Source organism: Pithys albifrons, chromosome 14 (genome assembly GCF_047495875.1).
Source record: "Pithys albifrons albifrons isolate INPA30051 chromosome 14, PitAlb_v1, whole genome shotgun sequence".
NCBI classification, from domain to species: Eukaryota; Metazoa; Chordata; class Aves; order Passeriformes; family Thamnophilidae; genus Pithys; species Pithys albifrons.
The window spans coordinates 8,982,660-9,007,404 of NC_092471.1; the positions used below are offsets into that span (position 1 = coordinate 8,982,660).

Here is a 24,745-nt window from a genome sequence, read left to right on the forward strand (position 1 = left end):
TCTCAGGAGAAGTGATCCTGGGCATATATGACACTGGACACATGAATGTGAATAATTCCCCTGAGGAATGAGCTCGCAATTGACATTGAAGTCTCAACAACAGACTCCTGAACAATTCTTCAGACTCCCATTTGCTTATGGCACAGCTCAGTGGCATTTCTGTGAAAAGACTCACTGATTTCAGGGGGCTTTGGGAGAAAGGGCTTCACACTACTGGATGCTCAGTAGTTTGAGGTTAAACTAAAAGCAGGTATCTTTTGGGATTCATTTCAATGTAGGAGCTTCACCATTTTGAGTCTCTGAAATACTTCCATTGCATATACTGAGTTTCCTGTGCAACTGCTTACCATCAGCTGCTTCATCTCCTCCGAAGTTCTGTCTGTAGAACAGCATTAGCTCTATGTTGTAGCACTTATAGATGGTCACGAGCAAAATAAGCAGAAGAAGGATGGCTCCCAGTCCTCCAGCAAGCTCTATTTTGTAGATCAAATCTAAAATTAGCAAGGAAAGGCAAAATGGTTATGATCTTTCCAAGCTTTATTTGCTTTAATCCACCATAAAATTCCACATAAAATTGTGCAGCTTGAAATTATAACCACTGTAACATTAAGAATGCCTAATATTTTTGTTCGATTCCTATTACTTAACTTCACTCATTTACTCCATCTACTGTCCATCTGAAATCCAGAATGCATTTGAGGCTATATATGTAATTCTTCTACATGGGAATTGTGCAATGATTTTACACAGAGGATTAATCAATTTTTAATGAGCTGGTGGAGTTTTAAACTTCTCCATTGGCAGACTGCATCAAATGCTGCATGCAGCATGTGAGAATTGACATATTCTATATACACAAAATATAGAACCAGACATATAGTACCTCACTGGGGACGCTCTAGTCCCTCACCTCCCCACTCCCAAATTAACCAACTTTGGTTTTATATTTCTGAAGCCTGTGTACAAGCTGATGTGAGCTGCCAAGTCAGGGCTTCAGCTGGATCACTGGAAAATGAATTGAGCATCCAGAAAGCCCAAGATAACACAAGAAGCCAGGAGCACACACCAGGCTGCTAAGAGCCACTTTGTTTGAGTTGTGATGGCTACTGAGTTCTCACATGTTTGTAGTGTACACATTATACTTTAATGGGAACTAGTGCTCGTTAAAAGTTCCTACTGGGATACTTTTATTAGGAAACATCACAAGCAGTGATTCACAAATCCATCCAAACACAGTGATCCAAATTTTACAGCTGGAGAAACAGAGGCATAGACAAGAGAAGCAATGTGTTCAAGGTCATTCAGCGAATCAATGACAGAATGGAATGAAAACCCTTGATTACCAGTCCAGAGCTCCATTTGGTGTAAGACATTGACTTGAACAGCATTGCTTTTTAGCCTGCAATGTCCTTTGAATGTAATATTGCTCCTAACACTGCCTGGCATATTATCTGGCCAGAAAAGACAGGGGATGACAATTTGACTGTAGCATTCTATATTAGTTCAGATAAGACGTCATGAAGACATTTGCTGCTGTGATAAATACAACAAGAAACTGCAAAACTAATGCAGACAAGACAAAGTTTTTGTGATCTTTACACTTCTCAAACTCAGGTCAGAAGAAATTACTCGTATGTCATTTGTGTCATTTTCAAGATAAAAAGCAAATTAGTTGTGTATCTTTTGGGGTTATTCTTGCCTCGCCAAGCCTTGTATTTCAATAATTAACATCAGATGTCAAGCTATTCCCAGTTTACAGTATCTCTGATGTCTGGCTGGCAAGAAGTCATGGACTAATAGATGGAAAAAGTCTATTAAAATAGCTATTTAATCTCTCTGAGAACACAGGGAATTCATGGGACTTCTATTACATTGCATGATAAAGCTAGCATATGCTCTGGGGATAAATGTGGCCAAATGGAGAATGAAGTTGGTTAAAGTCACTTTTGGGGAAAAATAGTTTTTGTTGTACTGAATCTTCTTTGCCAAGAAACTGAGATGATGGCAAAGCTGCCAGCTTGGAAGGAGAGAAAATGCTGAGCCTCGCAGCCCACACAGGAGTGCAGACTTGTGTCCACTTCTTGGGGGGAATGGCAGGATATTAGGCAAAACCACAAATTCCAGCTCAAAAGGTAAATTGATCTGCTTTTTCATGTTCTGTATTTGTCCTTATGCCCCATAAACTCTCTCAGAATCCAGACATAAGGTGGCAGAAAACCAAGGCTTTTGAGCTCCTTATTTCCATTCCAAGGTGAAGGCAACGAGAAAACGCCAGGATATTCAGTTTTCTTGCCTACTGTAGCATAGTCTCAGCTTCTGATTAATTCTTTCCTCCTCATCTGGTCCTCACTGAGGTCAATAAGGAAGGCAGCATTTTCAACATTAGGAAAGGAGGTGAATCTGGGCTTTGTGCTATAACTAACTGAAAAATACCAATAATAATATTCTCATAGTTTCTAATGTTAAATAATGTAGAAAGACCTTGCCACAACATATTACAGAGGATTACGGTCTTTAAAATAGAAAAAAAGTCTCAAACACCAAGTAAATAGGAAACAAATATATTTTAGAAGTTCCTCATAATTTAGTACTATGACAGTACCAACCCCCCCTCCCCCAATTAGATTCCTGCATATTTTGATTAAAGGCAGCATCCTTGAAATACACTGTGAGCAAAAGTCATCATAATATTTAGTTTTATCTCAATTTCCACAAAAAGCATGGCTTGCTTTTATTTTGCACTTCCTGACAAGTTATTAATCTTCCAGAACAGTTATATTATAGACTATGTAGACTTCAATCACTAAAATACTGGACTGTTTTCCAATTCCTTTTAAAGGAATCCTGAACTATTCCCACAACTAAGCAACAAGTGGGTGTATATTGCATTTCCACGTAATTTGAGCCCCAAATATGCTAGGACACCATAGAGAAAAAAAAGAATCCAAACCCAGGATTGTCCAGACCTTATTTCTGAACCACTTGAAAGAAGTAAAAATGTGGCCTTGAATTAAGCCAGTAAGAAGAATGTGACAGCAGACTGGTATTCAGATTTCAGAAGCACATCTGATTCTGTCTTTGCATTGGTAACTTTGGGTGTTTATAACTGGATTTGGTTCTTTTTCTGTCAAAAAAGCCCAATGAAAATAATCATAAATGATGGCACATGCTCTGGGGCTATCAGTACGCTGGTGCTGTGCAGACAGCACTCCTGTATTCTCCTGAAGATTTGTGAGGACCATACCAGTAATACAGAAAAAGACTTCAATATATTTCACCTTAAATACCTGAGCAGTTAATTTTTCTTTTTTAAAGCAAAGTATGTGCTAAAAATAATCACCTGATGGCAAAACAAGAACCCTAGAAACTCCTGTAGTGATTTACAACTTGGATTTGGGGTTTATTCCTGTTTTTTTATCCAAGCCTTCCTCATTTAGCAGTGCTCATGATTAATGCCACCTTTTGTAGACCTGATACTCTGCAATCACACCTTTGACCAGAGGGCAGGTTTACAGCACTGTGGCAGACTGGGGACAAAACAGAGATACAAGTGCCTCTTGCCAAATACGGAAAATGTGGCTCATAACAGGAAAGAATTGGAGGGAGGGGGATTTCTCTGGTTGAGAGATCTGTGCTGCTTTGCTTCAGACCCTGGACAGCTGCTGCACATTGCAACAGAAATCCATGGTGCCTTCTTTGACATGCACAAGGGATGTTGGTTAATAGCCTTCTACCAGTCCTGCCCTAAATCTTGTCCCAGAGGTCAGTAAGTACAGTAGTATTTCCTGGCTCATGAATATAGTCAAATCCAAGTTGGAGAAAACTAGGATAAGAAGTAATGAAATCAAGTTGCAGAAAGGAAAAGTTTGGTCAAGTATTTCTAAGAACTTAATAAATAACAAACAGGACAATGGGACAGGCAGTCAAAGGACACAGTAAAATACACTGGTTATTTTAAATGACACTTTAATAGCTTGAAAATCAGCTACTGAGAATGCCTGAGGGGGATATAAGTTTTCTACAGCCAGAGTGTGGAGAGAAATGAAATAGTAGCTGCAAAGTGATCCTTTCCACCTCCAAATTCTGTATTCAGCAGTGCTTCTTCCATAATTTCAGCAGAGCTCTAAAATATCTGCATTTTTTTTGCTATAAATAAACTTAGCTTGTTGTTCTAATATATGCACACAGCAGAACATTTAACAGTGCCAACATAGACATACTTACTATCAGTTGTATATTTATGAGGTTCAGTGGAAAGAAAAGGTAGAATGCTTTTTGCACTAAAGAGGCTAATCCTTCATTGTGATGACCAGATTCCTTAATTAAAGTTGTGACAACCTGTCAGCTTAGATCACAGAATTGTACAATCGTTTTGGTTGGAAAAGGCATCTAAGATGATTGACTCCAGCTGTTACCCCAGTGCTGCCAAGCCCAGCACTGTCCCCAAGTGGCACATCTACGTGACTTTTAAATCCCTTTAGGGATGGCAACTCCAGCATCCCCAAGTCCTGTTTCCCCAGGCAGTTTTCCAGCCACTCTGCCCCCAGCATGTAGTGCTGCAGGGGGTTGTTGTGATCCAGGTGCAGGACACAGCACTTTGCCTTGCTGAACCTCATACAATTGGCCTCATCCCACTGATCCAACCTGTCCGGATGCCTCTGCAGAGCCTTCCTACCCTCCTGCATGTATGTATGTATGTAGCAGATAGCAAAATAATCTGCTAGATCAATATTCCTTCTCAACTTGGTGTCATCTGCAAACTGACTGAGGGTGCACTCGATTCCCTTGTCCAAATCATTGATAAAGATATTAAACAGGACTAGGATTGGTCCCAGTACTGATCCCTGGGGAACACCACCTGTGACTGGCTGCCAACTGGATTTAACTCCATGAACCACCACTCTCTGAGCCTGGACACTCAGCCAGTTTTTCACCCAGCAAACAGTGCACACATCCAAGCTGTGAGCAGATTGTTTCTCCAGGAGAATGCTGTTAGAAAAAAATCTCAAAGGTTTTAGAAGTCCAGGTAGACATCACTCACAGTTTTTCTCTCACCCATGTTGAATATGCATTTCTGTGTGTGTTCCACACCAGAACTGTGGAACCTTTTTTCCCAAAGTGGTTTACACCTTTTCTTATTACTTAGTATAAAATATAACTTATGTTATGCCCTTCTTTCCAGGAGGATGCAAAGCTCTCATGTAAAGAGGGAATTGAGTAAGTTGGGATTGATTCAGCTTAATCTGTCAGGACTGCATACTGTACTTCCACACATACAATCTGTGGGTCACATGAAAAAGTAGCAAAAAGAGAGGGCATTGACCCAAAAGTTTCATCTCCCTAGTAAACCTTTTTTTTGTCCCAGTACCAGCCCTCCCTCACCTTTAGATTATAGCCATGAAACCCAGTGCTTAGCATCCAGCAGGCATTTAGGGGAACTGATGACTATGGAAGTTTTCCAGAACTGTGATGCCCCATCTAAAGAGGCTTTGGCTGCTCTTCCTGTTCTTCCACCTGGCTCTTTAGTTAATTTGTCCCATGGTGGTGTCTACCCTAGGCTCCAAAGTCAATCTACAGCATGCTTAGGTACTAATAGTGTATTTGAACCATCTCCAAATGGTGACACTTCTGTGGGATTTTGTTGCATCTGTGACGATGAACAGCACTGGCTTTTTTTAACTAACACTGTAACCCAGAACCTGCTGAGAAGCAAGTGCTTTGCCATAGCAAAAGCACACAAAGGACTAGAACTGCATTTCCAGATTTGCCTCACGAAAACATTTCTTCTTCTTTGCTTTTGGCAAAATAATTTACAGCCAAGAATGATGGCAGAGATTTGGACAATGTATTAACTCTTCAGTCAATCTCGTGTGCCGATGGCTCTGTGGCTTCACTAACAGCTTTCTCCTGAGTGTGTAACCTTCCTTTGCTTTTCTTACAGCTTTTGTATTGCCTAATACACTGTATCTTAGAGACATCACCCTCAAATTCAAAGGTCACCCTATATATGGAGAAATGATTGAACAAACAACATAAGAACTGTAACAAGCTACTGTTAAACTCCTTGTAAAAATGGCTTCTACACACAGCAGAGCACTGTAGCACCTTTTAATTTGACACATTCAAATCCAAATGGTTTCCTTTCTGCTACTGATAACTTGTTAGGAGTGGTATTCCCAATTAAGGAACAATATCAAGCAAGATAACCATGATGGGGTAATTCTCCATCAATTTGTAGCTCCCATTGCACTGTTTTCATTTCTAGTGCTGTTAGAAATCCAAATGTATGGTGATAGTTTAAAGTTTTCAATCTAAAACACAAAGCCAGAAAGTGGAGAAACATGAGAACATCTGACCTCATGGCTGAGGTACCTGTTCCAAGAAATGCACATTTCAACTCCATCACACAATGACCTCTGACCTAGTCAGTCAACTCTGGGTCAAAGTCACAGGTTGCTTAGACCAAAATACTTCCACTGATCATATTGGTCTTGTGTGAGCGACAGCATTCCAGGCAAGTGCATCACCGGCAAGGCTGAATCACCAGACACTAAAGAACAAGTCACGATTTTTTTCTTCACAAATGGTAAACTGAAGCTGTACACAAGTATACTTCAGCTCCAGCAGGCACACAGGAGTCCAGCCTGACTCAGAGAGGTCAGCAGGACTTCTGACTGACCCATTGGTGCTGAGCAGGGTGAGAACACAGACAATGAAACGGAGGGAATCACCTTTCTTGCGCAGAAGAACACTGGCATGTCTCCGTCCGTTCCTGTTTTCCACATGACATGTGTAGTTAGCCAGGTCTGCCTCCTCTACAGCATCAAAGATCAATGTCAACTCAACTTCTTTTTCTCCAAGATGTTCTCTGAGGAGTCTGAAAGGAAGGATACAGGCTTTGCTTTACCTGAATTAATCTGTGTGGAAGATCCCCAACAAGAATCATGATTTCTCAGCACAAGACAGACAGTGTTCCTTGGCCTCCTCCACTCTTGAAGAAGGACTTAAAAGGAGACTCACGTTGCCTGAAAGAGACTTCACAGAAACATCTTTCATGACCACCAAAAGCCTTTTTCTCCTTCCATGTCTAGTGAGGAGCTAAACCAAGTGAAGGAGTGGCCATAAATGCAATGGTTGCATGTGGCTTGCTCACACTGGCTCCATCAGAATGAAATGCTAAAAACAATGCTTCTTTTGAAAGAAGCAATAAATATCCACTTTCCAGAAGCAAATATGCACTACTAGGCTGTCACTGAACAAATTATAGGGCAGTATTTTAAAGGCTGGGTATTGTGATACATTTTAATGCAGTCTGGAAACCTAACCAAAGGAGCTCTGGAATTTTCCCCGATTTTCTGGGGCTAGATTCTGACTTTAAAAGGGAACAGTGTCAAGAACAAGAGCTCTCTGCTCCTTTGAGAGGACAGAGGAGACATGCAAAATTTCCACAAACGGAACAGAAAGTTTTAGCAGACTTTCAGGCCAGAGGTACAGTCTTTTCATGTCATTGTTCTCATGTGATCATTAAAAGAATGCAAAGTAAATGCAAGTGTTTTCTGCTACTGACATTAAGTCTAAAAATACAATACCCTATTCTCTCAGAAGGCTTATCACTTGTTCAAGAAAAAGTTGCTGCTCCTTTGAACAAGGATATGTAATGTCAAGTAAAATCTAAGAGGTTCATTTGATTCTGTTTGTGTATTGCTGCCTAATGTGCAAGGGGGTAAACATAAAATGTGGAATGTCCTCACAGCCGCCTGTGAACTCAGCACTGCACATTGTACCTCAGTGAGCCTTTTCACTGAAAATACAGTGTCTGGCACTGTGAGGTGAAAGGATAAGCATGATCCAGGTTCCCCAAACAAGAAATATTTCCTCCAGAGACTGAAGGGAGAGAACTGGGCAGTAAGTAACTAATGGGAGCACTGCCTGCTCTGGACAGAAACTGCTTCTGGAGACCTCAACATTTGCAGCCCCCAAACTTCTCTTTTATAAACCAAAGTTGTTTAGGAGTTTCCAATTGCACCCCCACATTTTCTTAAGTATGTGATTTCATGTAACACCCATGGATCTCCAAATTTGAAAATAAATCAGATGGAGAAGTATGTGAGTATTGTACTAGACAACCAAAAATGCAATCCTGACTGCTACAAACCACATGTGTACAGTAAGATGTCATACAGCACATAACCTCTTTAAAGGCTTGTGGGATCTGATGGAACTCAGAAGATGTACCAGAGAATCCACAACAATTCAGCCTCTGTGACTGTGGCTGTGTAACTTGCAAAAAACCAAGTGGAAAAACATTAGTTCAAAAACCGCTCTGTGTGTGTGTGTGTGTGTGTGTGTGTGTGTGTGTGTGTGTGTTGCATTTGAAAACCTGGATTACATCTCTTTGTGCAAATTCATTCTCATTTATTATTGTTTTTCTTCATTTGTTTTTAATTCTGTTTCAGAGTCCAAGTGGAGAAATAATGGAACAAAGGCTGAATTTGCATATTCTGATCAGAAAAGAAACCTCAGAAAGGCTGGTCTGTTTGCAGATTCAGCCTAAATCATTGGGGGACAGGTAAATCAATTCTCATTTACCTATTCATCTCCTATATCTATATAAAGACTCAGGAAAGCTTTTCTTCTCTATGGCAAACAATATGCCTGACAAATTTTGGCCTGCAAATCCTGCTGCAAGGAACAATATAATCCTTAACAGAGATGATATCTGGGGCACTAATCTGAAGCACTCTGTGAATGTTCCGATTGTCTTGTGTTTATCCTATAATCAGGATATTTTACACAGAAAAAAATGAAGACAGATTATAATTAAGATAAAATAAACTATTATTTTGAACAATATCTAAACTATATTCAAAATAAAATAACTGAACCTTAACTTAAATTTAAATAAGATAAAAAGGAGCTTTCATAAAAAAAGAATATGCATTTGGACTCAGAAATTTTTTCCACTTATGTTATTTCTAATTACAATCTTTACTAAGGGAACTCTTTAAAATGGGATCTATAATGAAAATGCTGACAAACATTTAAGCATTATGATGACAGTAAAGTGTAGAAAGCTCGTGCTGGTGTTAAACCTTTCATTCCTGATTTTTTGCTTTTCTTCTTTTTACTTTTAACCAGTACTCTACAGCTAATGATTCATTATTGCCACAGAAATACTCAGATGGTCACCCGCATTTTTTAATATGTATTCAGCCTTTAATTAATTGCATTTTATGGCTGGTTCACAGAACACTGAGCACAATATTTTTGGGTTAGAAAAGGAACACATTATTAACAAGTAAGACCTTAAAGGTGCAACAGCAGTTTCTGCACACCCAGAAGATGAAGCTCTGTCCCTGTCTGAGATGGAGAAAACTTCACCAGCAACGCTGTCAACACATGCCAGCTCCCACAAACTGAGAAAATAATAGCTCGCTTTTTCTGGTTTGCTGAACAAACTGTAAGAGTAATTACACCATTTAATACAAAGCTAAATCAATGGCACTTGACACCTCACAACAAACAGGATGGAAGGAGAGAAAGAAAAGCTGGGTGAAGTAAAAACAACACTCAGTGCTTTCTTTTTCTTCAAGCTGAAGCATTTTATTTGATCTGAAACAAAATATTTTGTCAAGTGAATATTTTTCAGTTAAGAATATGGATTTAAAAAAGGAAGTGTCATTTCAGAATAAAAATGGGGTTTTTTTGAAAATTACTCAATGGTTTAGATTTTTCAAATCTTTTGTCATATTTTTCCAATGTATGTGTGCACTAAGTTGAATCTGAAGTTAAAATACTTTTACTTTGAGACCATATTTTCCTCAAATTTTCAGACTTTATATGATCAAAGATGTAAAGACCCTAAGAAAGCTTCACCTGGTCTCTTTGCAAACCTTTACTAATCTGCATGTGAGTTGGGACATAGCAAAAAGGAAACTTTCATTCTTTATATAGCTGAGGATCTGGACAGTGAACAGGGTTATGAACTCTACTGCCTTCCTTCTACTCCTTAACAATAGGCTGGAGATGAAAGGACAGACCTGTGAGTACATAAGGACCTCTCCAAAGCAAAGTAGTTCAACTGGCAACATGGCACAGTGATCTTCCCTCTCACTTTCTTGCATCATGTTTCTTATTCTTTTCCTAGAAACTGTCCACTTGAGCAGTTTAAGCTTTCCAGGAGTGGGCTGTCATTTCCATATTTCTCTGCTAAGTACCCAGCACACTGGCCAGGCAGTGATGGGAATTCTGCCTCCTGCCCTCAGCACCCCCTCCTAACAGAATACAACCACCTTGTCTTGTCTGAGCATTTCATAACCATCAGTTGACTTCTGTGGGTGATAAATTAATCAGAAGAAATAAGACTACCATTCAAAATCTCTTCATTCACCTCTTATCATGCCTCTAGAATGAGTTAAACTACTACTACTTTAAAAATGGACAAGAAAGAAAAAACAAGGACAAACATACTTTACAAGATGAGCATTATGAGGCAACTGCAAACTGTTCTGCAGTGTTGCCTGAAGAAGAAAAAGAAGCAACTCATAGGTGGCTGGGAGAGTAAGATTTATGCCTGAAAATAATTTGCCATGGCAGAGAGATGGTGTTGAAATTTGCTGTGGGCTGCTTTGATAATTAGGTACAACTGACAACTCTGAAGACAGGCTTAAAGACTCTGATTCCTTCTTTAATAGTCCTGGTTCAATTTACATGACATTTTCATTGTCACCGTGAAAAACCCACCTGGAAGCAAAGTCTCTTTCTCCTTTCCCCCCACGCTGTCTAACACCTGGGGATCTTAGTTCAAGGGAAGGCAAGGAAGCAGCTTAGAGAGCCTCTGAGTCCTGCAATGTGACTTAGTTGTTACGAGGCTTTGGAACAAGGTCTAATAAATAACAAGAAGCCCTGAACTACATAAATATTACTCATGGTGAAGTGTGAATACAAAACAAAACAAAAAAACCAGTTCCATGGGTTTGATTTCAACAGGAATGCTCAAGTTCCGTGCTCCCTTACTTCAGTGCTTTCATAACAGCACAGTGACTGCTGGCCATGCACACTGGAGGATGCAAACTAGGGCTGGGGGTTTGTACTCTCACACTGCACTGATTTGCAAACCTGAATTCTCATCATACACCAAAAATCCAGCAACACAATGGACGGGCACAGTCCAGGCTCAGAACAGCACAAAAAATTCAGTGATACTAAATTTGTGAACTAATTTAAAATGGGGAATTGTTAGAAGTCTTCCAAACGAACAACCCATTGAGTATCTTGGTCTGCTTGTAACAATTCCCTACCACTTTTAGTTTCTTAACATGAACAGAAACGTGCTGATAACACCACAGAGAAGTTCAACGTGGCTTATCAAATTTGAAAGATACATGACAATCTTTTAAATACAACAATAAACATGACTAGGTGGAAGATGTGGGCTTGCTCAGAGCAATGATAGAACAATTAGTGCTACTTAGTTTCCATGAAGCAGCATACCTGTAATGGGACACATAAATAAGAGCTCCTACTGTGAAAGAATCATTTTCAAAAGTTACCACTTCAGTTGCCATAGCTACTTCTAAATGAAAAAAGGGATGGACTGTGGCACTGCTGATAATGATGCAGTAGGTTTTGGTAAATGCTGTTTTTAATGCTGGCTGTGATCACAGGAGATTAAGTACATGATAAGTAGATTTGCTCAAGAGAAGATTCACTGAATAGTAAAGAGTCTGTAAACTGAGTCAAAACTTTTTAATGGCATGAGAAAAGGGAGCCATCACAAATTAATTTGAAACATAAATGTGTAATGAGATGGCACAATGAAGGACAAATAACAGCTTTTTCAAACTCAGTTTCACTAATAAATGCACAAAAAAGAAAAAGTTTTGAACTGTGCTAAAGCTGGAGTACTCTTTAAATACAAAACTCAAATTGTCCTTCTGATGCAGAGGAAGAACATAACCAAAATCACTCTGTTCATATATATATACACACCCCAGAGAGGACACAATGTCATTAAGTGCTGACTAACAATGGCAGAAGTTTCCAATAATTGCTTTTTGTGGTCAGAAGCTGAAAAGAGGATTGTACCCTGGCAAATAAGGTAAATTTCATCTGTGTGCAATTAAGGTGCAATGTTAGGTCAGTTACTTTAGTATATCTTAATAACTAGTGACTAAATGGCTGTACTTCAAATTATTGATCAAGTAATAAAGCAAAGGAACCTGCTCTCCAAAATTACCTTTACAAGAAACAAAGAAATCAGACATGAGACCAAAAAATATGCAGTTGAAGGGGAAAAGACCTTGCCTTTCTTTTATAATCTATATTCACTGTATCTATAGGAGCTGGGATTCCTTTGTCCGTAATATAACCATAGCTTAGTCTTTGCTCAAAGAACATTAATCAGGTAATTATTAAGGAAGAGAAGATGACTGTTAGGTGCAAATTTCATGGAATTTCATGGGCACAAAAGTGTGCGTTTTCTTTACAACTAGTACAGCAAATGATAATCAGCATCTGGAACGAACCAAGCACAAGCTGGATATCAGACACAGCCACTCCTTTCTCTCCCTTAAGGGCAAAGCCTGGAGGAACAAATGATGCTCACCAAGGCAAGGCACACCAAGAGCAGTGTCACTGACAGACAACACATGCAGTAGAAGAGAAAAATTCTGGTGACTTTGACAGGAGACCATTCATCTTCAAGATGAACACTGATGATGAAATGAATGTCATCTTGCCAAGGATTGCCACATGAGGCAGCTGCACAAAACAGCATCATTTCCATGCAGGGCTAAAATCAACCCTTGGAACACTCAAGAGCCGCTTCAGCCACCAACCACCAGGGGAATTTGGTAAAAGATTTTCAGGCACATAGATTGCCACTAGGTCTTTAGAGTTTACTTGCTAGAAAGAAGAGGGAGCAACTCACACAGCCCTGGCTCCAAGTCATTCATCACTCTTTAGACAGAAAACTATTTCCACTTTCAATTAAAAACCTGTTAAGAAAACCTAATAGGGTTTTGGGACAAACAACAGTTTTAACAGAAAATAATACAAAATGTACCTGACTTCGCCTTCTCTAATGTGACCTTCTAATTCTTCTATGAATTTTTCCCCTTTCATCCAGTAGATCATAGGGCCTGATTCTCCACTGAATCCAAAGAAAGCTTTGCAGGCCACAGTCAGTGGGTTTCCTGAGGACAAAAAGAAGAGAGAAAGTTAGAGATTTTGTCATAGCTACCAGTGATAGAATTATTATAGGAAATCTCAACACTTCGGATAAACCTCCTCATTTAAAATTGGAAGGAAAAAAACAAAGTATAGCTATAAACCCTAGGAAAAAGAGTGCGGGTGATTTGCATCCATGGGAATAGCTGTGAAATGAAGCTCTGAGGTTATCCATAATTTAATTTTTCCTAGAAAGATACTAGATGAACAATGAGAAAGTATGGAAACAGTGTCAACATAAGATAATGTCAAACTAGTTGTTAAAAATAAAGATATGAGTTCTCTGTCAGACTCCTGGGACCTCTACCAGGATTAGGGATTGGACTCTAAAAGGCAGGTAAATCACTGAACTACCGCTTCTTATCTACCCATAAAAAAAGGCACAGGAATTATTTCTTCCTCACTTATACAGAAATCAAATGTTAATGAAGTCTTGGTAAGCTGCTCAGAGAGCTTTTAAAGATTCCCAAGAAATACATGATACCACTGAGCACCAACACTGATGTTACTGTCAACAGACATCTGACAAAGAACTAAACTTCAAAGCATTATTTAAGCAAAAGAGTAAAGAACTCTTCCTTTCACCTCTGTAATAATACTTCCAAAAGAAAGAAAATAAAACTTGGAAACTAATCAGACTTCTTTCCTCTTCAAGAATTCAGCATTTAGGTGGGTTTTAGTTTGGCTACAGCTCTAACTGTGTTAGGCAGTCCAGGACTAGGCTTTCGCTGCCAGGACAGATGGTCATCTGCCTGCAGAAGACAAAAGAAAAAAAATCCAGCAAAAAACCTCAAAAAACCCCTCCAACAAGTGAGAAACTTCATGAGAACCATACCCATTCCCCTCTTATGCAAACACAGCTCCGGCACCCACTTTCCTTTGCCTATTTTACCCCACATATGTGGTCCAAGTTACAAAGCAGCTGTAGAACCAGCAACTTAGAAGGGAGGGCAGACCTCATTTAATGTCAATAGAAACTCCTGTTCAATCTTCAAGGACTTGGATCAAGAATGGAAAGCCCAAATGAATTTTATCATATTTGAAAGAAATGTTTTATTTTGTCAACCATTCTCAGTGCCAGCAGGAGATTCCCTTGACACTGAAATATATAACAGGCTTACAATTTTCAGAGTTGCTAATCATTGGGAGCACATCACTTGGTTGAGCATGGGCTAATGGTTTCACATGATTGACTTACTGTGCCTTAATCAGTTACTGCTTGTCTGTTTAGCAGTGTTACCTTGTTGTGTGAACACTCAGAGCACATCAGAGCTGTGTGTTAAAGTATCTTTGTCCAAATCTCCCCAGAGCTGTCCTAAGTTGACTACTTGCTCTTGTCTACCCAGTATTTTGGTGCCCAATTTAAGACATGTCTAAAGAGTCTGATTAATCAGGAAGCACAACACTCCCAGCCACAGAAAATCAGCCTCCTTTAAATTGTTTCCAAGTCAAGATCTGAAATTATAAGTCCTTTTGAAACATTAGGATACAGCAAGAAAAGATTTAAAGGCTGCACTTGAATCTCTGTTTCTCAAATAGCAAAAGACAAAAATGGAAAATGTTTATCCTGAAAATGTTTTCCAGACTCTTTCATTATCTCCATATTCACGATGAACTCTGGCACCACAGCTGGCCACTGAGCACGTGCTGATGCTGCCAGATTATACAACCAGATCAAACATACAAGAAAAAGGGGTGGATATTCACAGTTATCGACACATACCACAACACTGACCACCAGCAGGGAAAATTTCAAACTTTGCCACCTACTGAAGAGTCAGAAACACTTCTAGGCAGACATTTGATGCCACTACAAGCTCATCCAGCCCTCCATGGGTGGAGTGGAGAACTGGAGCCTCTGGCTGTGTTCACCTCACTCTCTCCAAACATGCTGAATGCCTGTGTGGTGTGAGGTCTTCTGTGCCACTTGCCTTGGAGTTGAAATACACATCTTTTTAAATACCAGTTGGTGATTCCTAGCATGTGGCTGCTCACTCCAGGTTTGATTTTAATGGAAAAAGACATTGTAGCAATGTGTAAAAGAAAAAGGATAGACGTGGCCTATCGGCATTGACAGTATTTGCCCTTTTCCTGGCTCACCATGCTGGGCCTTAAGTGTTACAGGCAAAATATATTTCAGAGCGTGCTTTTCCTCAAACCAGGAGATTTTTACTTAAAAAACAAGCCCTGAGAAATGAAAGTATTCCAAGGTGAGTCTAAGATTTCTATACATGAGGAGCAAATATCCTGAGGTAATATGTCTAGTCTGAAGAAATAAAAAGTTTTCTATACAAATAGGAAAACCTAAAAACCCCAGCTGTTGGCACACAGCTTCTGTAATAAACAACCCCAATAGAAAGCATCGGGAGCCTTTACTGTGGCAGCCTGCATTCTCTGAACATGCCTAGACAGATCTATTTCCAAGCTTTGCCACCAGGGAAACCAGCAAAATAAACTAATTCTGTCAACAGTGAAATTGGGAGTGAATTTGTATTTTCATCTCAAAGTCTGGGACTGGCCACACCTGAAAAACCCCACAGTTAATCTCATCTTCAACCCATCACTGATTAGAGGGTGGCATAAGCAATTGCTTCTCCTGGAATAGCTAATTTTTAGCTCAGTAGCAGCATAACATACATCTGGGTTGAGCTGATTTGTTCTGGAGTGAAAAGAGCTTAGGGCTTCATGACACTGAGGTCCCATCCAAAGTCAGATTCTCACTTGTTGTTCTTCTGTTCCTCACCCTGGTAAGGACATCTTGCTCTTCTGCAGTTCTCTGAAGCAGCTTCTGATTTATAACTCTCATCACTTCTTTTTGACTCTGGCAGCAGGACACTGTCAGAAAGGTAACATTGGCTCTTTCCTGCAGAACCACTTTACCTCCCCAAATAAGACTCCATAAGGAAAGGAAGGGAAGTTTCCCCTCTCCTGCTATGTTAAGATACAGCTAGAGCGGCAACCTGTTACTACTGGTTTTCAGGGAACTCCAACTAATTCCCATCCAGAAAAAAACATGGCGTGTCTCACTGCACTTCTCTACAAGTACTGTGATCCTAAAAATAATTCCCTGGTTCCTAAATGTACCCTTGAATATGTGGAGAAATACGCACTGAGCATGGAAAGTGCCCTTTTGCAGGTCCTGATTTTGGGGTTGGCTTGAAGCCATCAGTACCACACAGAGTCACAGTTCCAGGCAGAAGGAACAAGCAGGTAATTTGTAACTCCAACAATCCATCTTGGGTATGGCTCAAACGTTTGCACGCCATTACTACTATTCTGCATGACCCTGAGTAGTTGCACTATTAAGTGTTCTTATTAAGAAATAATCCCCTTGCATCATTTAATTAACAGCATCAAAATTCCTAGAATGAAAGGTATCCTAAAATTTTTCCAGTTATAGATGGATTCTGTTTAAATCAGACATTTCAGATGCATTTACTTAATAAAATAATTTGCTGAGAAACAGAGAAAATTATTAGTCAGATCTCTAATGAATCAACAGCTAAGAAAGTGTTTGAAGAAACAAGGGAAGAAAGCAGAAAAGCTTGTTTATAGACATCACTGAGTCTCCTGCTTTGATGGGGTCACCTTGTCACAGTACAGCTGCAGGTTCCAGCAGAAGTCTCTGCTTTAGTTTTTCTCCCTGCCCTGTCAGTCAGGCAGGCTTGTTGCAAACTCCCAGCTGACAAGACACAACCACTGGCAATAAGAATGACTTTTATTACTAAATCTTATTGTACAGTTTTCACCTGCCCATTTTCACAATAAATCTGTGTGAACTCCACCATACATTTCAGCATCTTTTTTTTCTGACAAGGAGAATTCCACAGAGATGTAATTATTCAAGCAAAAGAGCTGCCCGATGGTGGTAGAAGTATTGGCTAAGGATGGAAAAAGGGTCTGCAAAAGAATTTAGCCAGGGATGATTGTGAATGTGCTTACTGCAGGGCTGACATGCTTTGAAAGAGAATCACAAATCCTGCAGTTTGTCTTGCATGAGACATGCTCCAAGCATCGAGTAAATGAAGCTTAAAATGTCTAAAGTTTTTCTGTCTTTTAAAAACTCAAAAGACTTTTAAAAACTTAGTGCCAAGGCTAGGGCCAGCATGGAAGACAAAGATTGTTCAGAGGTCATAACATCTGGCTTGTGTCAAGGTATTTTTCAGGACCTTTTTTTTTAATGCAGATTGGTGGTTTGTTCTTTTTCACTTGTTTTGCACAAGCAGGTGAATTTTGTGGCTTTGATGCCCACATCAGAGAATATGGATTGATGCTCTATGCTTCCAGCAAATCAGGCCTTCACTTGTGGAGCAAATCATCTCAGAGCAACCCCATCAAGCAGCCAAAGTCATCTCTGAATCCTCAGGTGCTCTTTTATCTCCTATGCCTTGAAACATTAGTTGTTTTCACAATTCTTTCTCATTTTTGTGCCAGTTACAACACTGGTCTCAACAGGCCTGAATTGAAGCAGATGATCCTTTCCAACTAGTGGCAGAACTGACTGAAAGTGCAAAAGGCCTCCTTTTGTACTAAGCAACATCAAAAGTCAATCCTGCACACGTTGCTAGCTGGGTTTACATCTTCTGTTCCACCTGGGTGCTAATACCATTGACTTCACTATCACTGCTTTCATCTACTTCAGGGCTGGATCTGTATACACAGAGAAGGGAAGACAAGTGCACTGCTGCCACCAAAAAGTAATTTCATCACTCCAAGTCCCTCTTATTGATGCATATACATCATGTAGCTCCTCTCTGACAATGGTGCTTGTGTCTCTTTCCCTGTAAGACTAACAGAGAGGAGTGTTGGCAAAGGAGCAGCTTCCCACTCACACATGCAGATGTTATACAGGCACTTCACGGGCTTTGTTTCTTCTGTTTGCTGAGACAGAGGACAAGAAAGGCAGGTTACTTATTACATCTCAGTAAGTGCATTCTACGAGCTGTCTGCAGAATTGAAGCTGACTTGCCAGGCTGTGAGGTTTGCAAGGCAAATCACCACGTAAGAACATTACTGTTCTAATGTGCTTTACAAGTGCTAGAAAGCGGCCAAAGAGCAGCAGAGTGATTTAAATTCCCCTGGCAAGGCTGGCTGGATTGTGTACAACCCTGAAGTAAAGAACACATTTCCTTTTCTTTCAGAAGGACATCCTGGATTAGAAGATATGGGAGACAGAGCTTATGCCTGCAATTTATCCACAAAACAAATGCCGGGGGCAACATAGACCTTGACTCATGAAAAACAATCTCTGTGTGTGGTAGTTTCTCTCTAGTTAGCAGAGAATGTCGATTGTCTTCAAGTCCCTTGCAAGGACATCTCTGAGCTGCTCTCCTGCACTGGCAGTAACGGCAGAGCCCAGCAGCACACCACTGCTGAATTTAGACAAAGCCACCAAAACCCCACAAAAACCACAGACACATTATCCTTTATTTCCTTTGGCAATTTCCAAGCACCACTTGATCAGAGGTTCCATGTTTTGTTTCGTTCAACAAGATTAATAAAGACAGTACTAATTACTATATCTGGGCTTCTTTTCCCTTCTCTTTTACTTGGCTATTCTATAGAATACAGGCCTGTGTGCTGAACCATGTTATCCCATTTAGGTAAAAGTCTGATGAAGTTCAGTGAATAGTTTGAGCATTACTAGATCCAGTGAAAATAAAACATACTCAAATCAAATTATTTTCCCTCACTAAAAAAAAACACAATTACAGAAAATCCTATAATATTTCAAAACTCTATTCCAGTAGCCAGTAGATTCATGACTGGATATGAGCCTTCCAAACATTTGCATAATTAAAGCTCAGCCAGGAATTAATGAACTGAAAGCATTTTAAAGAAAATTAAGAAACCTGCTTTGGGTAGTGATAATAATTGCCTTAATAAGATAAATTTATAATGAAATCAAACCTAACTAGCCTCCAGACATTCATTTCAAAACAGTTTAAGAGCATTTGAAAGCACACCCATACATATACATAAAAATGAGACTTTTAATCTCAAAGTTTCTAAAAGAAACAGCCTAAAGGAGGTGCTCTTCCCCCAAGCAAGACCCCGTGTTACAAACAGCACATGCAGCCACTACAGTGATTTTCTGGCAGCTGTACTGACGTGTAGGAAAAATAAATGGTGGCAGTACACAATTTACAGTAGGTTGGCTCTTCACTCATATAAGAACTTTTTGACTAAGGCAAGTCTTTGGCAATAAAAAAAGAGACCGGTAAAAACTTTGACAAGAAAAATGCAAGAGATCTTTAGGTCTTGTTTTGTCCTCTGTAGTTTATGATCTTAATTTTAACTTTCTTTCTTGCTCTGCTCTTATTTCTTATGCCCTGAGACATCACAAAACACACAGCCATGAGATATTTGTGCTTTTCTGTCTCACTCAAGTGAGCAAATAGCATATATAAAAAGTAGGATAAAAATAACTCCAACAACAAGCAGCAAAACTCCAAACATGAAACAAAGCAACTAAGCCTCTAGACAGTTTGTTGCCAAGAACACAAGTCAATGCATTTGCTGTCATTCCATACAGCCCCAACCATTGCTAATTTAAACAACACAATCACGACCCACTGCAAGCGCTGCTTGTAGGCTTGACTATTGACTGTAGCTCCCACAAAGTGAGAAAAACAAAAAGAAAAAACACACACAAGGCTGAAATGTCGGTGATAAAAATTTATCAGATGTTCTAAAAATGAATTAATCAAGGCAAAAATCACCTAGAGCAACTTTTTTCCAAAAAAACCAACATCCATATAAATATCCCAACCCTTGCCTCTCCTCCACTTTCCCCCTCCCTCCCAAAAGTTAACCTCACCTAAATCCTATAAAATCCTTTATCTCATTTTCAGAAGTGCCTTTGGGTCATAATTTAAAACTGTAGTCATTGAGAGCTCAGGTGTAACTGAAAGTCAAGGATTTTAGCTTTTCAGTTACTCACCTACAATGAAGACAGATGCTTAGTGGGATTTCCAGAAGCAGCTTGACAGCTGCCTTGTGCTGACTTTAACCTGTGCTCAGTGCTGAGGTCCCTCTAAAAATCTCCTTTCTGTGCCTTTTGAGGCATAGAAACATTATTTAAGACAAATGTCCTGCAGGTGCTTGGAAAATGTCCCCTCTGTGGTAGGGTTGCAAGGGCTGGGGCAGCCCAATGGCAGCAGAGCACTGACATCCAGGTTAAGGTGAACTGAGCAGAGAATGCCATGGAACAGTGTGGCCAGGGTATGGGCATGGTCCCAGGCTGTCCCAGCAATCATTCCTCTCACTGCTCTGAGAGAGCAGCAGGAAGGGAAAAATTATTCAGAGGAACACTTGCTTCCTTAGACTACTATCCCATGGTAAGAAGGGGAAACTATTTGTCTGAGCTACAAAGAGATGCTCCTGTCTCCTCACAACTCATGGCTCAAGGGAAGGTAGAGTTGCTGTTTCACTCACTGCTGCTTCTTGCAAGCTTTGGCAGTTTCCATCTCTCCAACTTGCCTCTGTGTGAAATTTTGTATGGACATTTGTGTCTTATATTTCAGTTTCCTGAGCAGTAACATCTCGATCTTTTCTCACAGAGGAGAAAGAGGATGAAATCCAGCATCTCCTTCTAGAGTAACTTGGCTTCAACATGAAGAAGGTGCATGGAGAGACCATCCTACCTGGGATTTACTGACATCAATGTGGTCAAATTCTGAACCTTACCCACATAAGCATGTACTGGGTGTTCAGCTGTGAGTGCCCATTTAGGAGGCAGAGGGTACATTCAGGGTTGCTAAGGAAACCAGCTGCGGGCTGCAACAGGCTGAAGAAATTACACTAAACCTCTTCCAGCTTCTGTTTTGACTTTTAAACAAATGATAAAACCCCTCAAGACACTGACTATAGAAGAGATGATTCTCTGCTTAGAAAGGACAAAGCCAATGCAAACTTCTGCTTCCTGCTATGGATGTTGTACCAGGCAGAGTAGCTCTCACCAAGTGAAATAGTATAAGCACTACCACAGGCAAACTGACAGTTATAACTAAGAAAGGGGTTAACAAAAGGCCTATTACCAATTTGTTCTCCATTTTGTTTTACTTTCAATGCCCAATGTGTTCCCAAAACACAAGATAATCTACAATAGTAGCTGTTAGCTCAGCCCAGCTCAAGTCAGCTGACAGCTTCAGCCTAGTCTGAACTTCAGAACCCAAATTTAGGCCCACCTAGGTGAATCCATAACACCGATAAACAAAGGGACACTTTTGTACGCATGCTTGACTCTAAGGAGTCATCTGGAGTATTTTCATACTCAGTTTGTGACTGTTCACTCAACTCCTGCTTAGGTTTTGGCTAACACAGCTCATGCTAAGGCCTGATAAATGCTGGTAGCAGCACCATGAGGTTAAAGCCAGAGCACTCCATGGGCAGGACAGGTGGCGAGGCAGAGCTAAAAGCCCTTATGCACCACTGTCACCTCACATTGCTGTCTCCAGCTGCCGTTATCCTTTGGCTCGCAGATACCTCAGACTCCAATAACTTATGGAAAGCATACAGACCAAACCTCCAACCTGGAGGGTATAAAACACCAGTTTACCCAAAAAGCTTTTGAAGCAGGTCCAACAGCAACTGGACAGCTCAGGATTTTGTACTTCCTGTGGGGTGTGATACAGGGGACACCCCCAACTTGATGGAGAAGGAAGGATGAGCACTCCCACCTTCAGATAGGTAAGAGCATGATATTACAGATTGTAGGTTATAATTTCTGAGTAAGTGAATTCACATGATTGACTTGTCTGGACAAAAGGGGACTGAGCCTGTTTGTCATGTTTACTGTATTTCTTAATGAGCTGATGAAGCAAAGTTTGAATCACAGAGTGTGTTGCTCTGTAAATTTGAAAGGTTTGAACATACTGTAACATCAGTTCTGTACAAATATTTTAATGAAAAACCTAATTCTCCCTGAACAGCTCACTAATATCTTGGTAGTGCCCTGCAGCAGGCAGGTAGGGCCAGAAACGTTAGTGTGTTAACAAGGTCCAGAGTATCGCCTTGGTGCACATATTTTGATGTCAGCTTTCCTGTGCTGCCCTGCTCCTGACACAGTGCGGGAGAAAGGGGCTGAGAAAAGGGGCCAGACTCAAGAGGCAGGAACTGCTGCAACCTTCTTATTTCTCCAGCTTTCCCAGCCTTCCTAACATAAATCAAATGCAGTGCTGGGTCTTGGTTGGGGGGGATGAAGAGACAGGTGTCAATCACCTCTGACAATGAGTGTAACCACAACTGTCACCTCACTTGGCCTCAGTTTTGCAGGTGGCCTCTCATCCCCAGGGGACAGGACCTGCCATGGCTCATGATAAGATGATGCAAGTTCCCACTTCCCCTGCACAATGGGACCAACAGGGACACAGCTACCAAGATCAGCTTGTACCCAAAGGAGAATCTACAACTGACTGATGTGCTAAAAAATCAGTAAACGTTCAAACATTTTGCTGAATAGGGAAAGGGTTCCCTGTTGATTAAATTTAAGCACATATTTAAGTGCCATGCTGAGTAAGGACAACGGTGAGTTCTAAATAAAGACTGCATTTACAAAAAAGATTTTCAATGAAAAACAACAGTCATAGAGCAATGTTTTCTCCAGGATAACCACAGTAAATAATTCCCATTTATTATTTATTTAAATTAGAGATAACATTCAAGTACAGTAGGAAAGTAAAACACACTTCAAAAAATACAACCTGTATTTTGCTTGTTGAGTGAATCAATATTGTTCATCAGTTGTTCAGTAAAGAACTTACAGGGCAGTTCAATCTCTTATAATTTGTAAAAATTAAAGGGCACATTTTTGTTTGTCCTTCTTATTGTTAAAAAAAAAATCATGATAAAAAACCCAAGTAAATAACACTGGAGTGGATAGTCTTTAAAAAAAGGTTACTCAGAAAACTCAGTTTTTTGTTCTGTTTGTTTGTTTAGGTTTTGATTTGTTTTTTTCCAAAATCTTGGGTGAAGAAGTTTTTAACCAAGACAAAAGATCTACAAAAGGGACTTAAGGATGCAACAGTCATAAGAAATTTTGTCAATTCAGACAATTTCTCTGAGTTAAAATGACCCCTTCCTAAAGAGATATAGTGACATCTCCTTATGCTCAGTAATTTGAGCCATAATCTACCAGTTCAGCCAAGCGCCACATTGAAAATGACCTTGTTAATTTTAATGTGACAGATGTGATTTACAGAAGTCAATGAACTAATTGCCCTAAACCTATTTGCAGTGAGGACTCAGATTTACCCTAAGCCTCTTGCCTTGCATTCAGTTGATGGTATTCACATTAAGCATACATTAAATATAATTTCAGTTGCACAGGAATCTAATAGCCTCATTTTTCCCTAGGTGAGTGCCAAATAATGAAATCTGTAACTTAGAACTCCGAAATTCTGCCCCATCACATTTTTTCCCTTGGATCTTTATGCACAGTGAAGGTACAACCCATGGTTTCAACTTTCCCAAATCTACTTAATTCACTCCCTTCTCAACACTGCTGATTGACAATAATTCACTAGATCTACAAGAAGATGTTATGAGCTTGAATATGAAGTTTATTGGGAAGAGGTAAGCTACATGCTCTGCTGTGGAGAACTTAACAGTGAATTTCCATTTAGGAGAGCCACATTATAAGCATATGTTTTTTCGGAACAAACTCCTGAGAATTTAGTGTGAACATACATGGTTGATCTTAAAAAGACCACCTGCTATTCAAAAATAAGGAGGAATCAGGAAATAAGGGCCCTTTCCCTACCATCCAGACAGGGCTGTCAGCCCTGTTATGCACAGCAGATAAAGCATGAGTGAGCTCCTGCTTGGCCCAGGTAAGACCTCCAGCCTGCTTTTCACTCCAGCATGCTGGGAACAGCTGTGCAAGAGCACTCAGCACACAGAGCTGGCTCCCACTAAAGCAGCTTTGAGTTTATACAGTCCTGGAGCCTCCAAATGCCCTCCCCTTATTTCTTGCCCACAGTGGTGTTTGGATATAAGGCAGTATCTTAGGAGCTCAGAGCAAGATCTTAAAAAAACCCCTCCTGAGAGAAAAGCTTTGCTCTTCTTTATTGCTTATCTCTTTTCTTAGCCGTGCCAGAACTGAGAAGGAAATTAAGCTGCTCCCTGCAAGATCTACTGTGAAACCTTGGCTACTTCAATGTCAAGATTGTTATTTGAGTTTTATTTCTACTGCCAGAAACCTTTATGTAGCCTTCACCTCTGAATTAACTAGAGAAGGTTACAGACTTACTCTTCCCTCCCTTGGGAAAAGTCCTGCCACCATCCAAAAGGACTCAGGTAATTGTGATCATCTGGAAATGTGATGGTCTAATTACACGCAGATGGGCAGAAGCAAGAGCAAAGGACTGGCCTTTAGAGATGTGCATCTGCTACCTCGCAGAGCAGTCAATAAAGCTGTGCCTGCAGCTGGCAACAGGCTGAGGAAAACGCCTGCCCCCAAAGTCTTGACAATGTTTCCTTTTAGGGTTTCTAAAGGGATGCTGTGTATGTTCTC

General features: G+C 40.2%; 1 protein-coding gene across 3 annotated transcripts in view; it reads right to left on the reverse strand.

Moving 5' to 3' along the window:
- The window catches only part of IL1RAPL2 (interleukin 1 receptor accessory protein like 2), a 377,416-nt gene that overhangs the window by 13,928 nt on the left and 338,743 nt on the right, over positions 1-24,745 (reverse strand). For all 3 annotated transcript variants that reach the window (XM_071569169.1, XM_071569167.1, XM_071569170.1), the window contains exons 7-9: positions 13,067-13,196; positions 6,732-6,877; positions 348-491 (exon numbers count right to left, since the gene is read on the reverse strand). In XM_071569169.1, the coding sequence (XP_071425270.1) occupies positions 348-491; positions 6,732-6,877; positions 13,067-13,196 (420 nt within the window). The remainder of the gene's footprint in view (positions 1-347; positions 492-6,731; positions 6,878-13,066; positions 13,197-24,745) is intronic.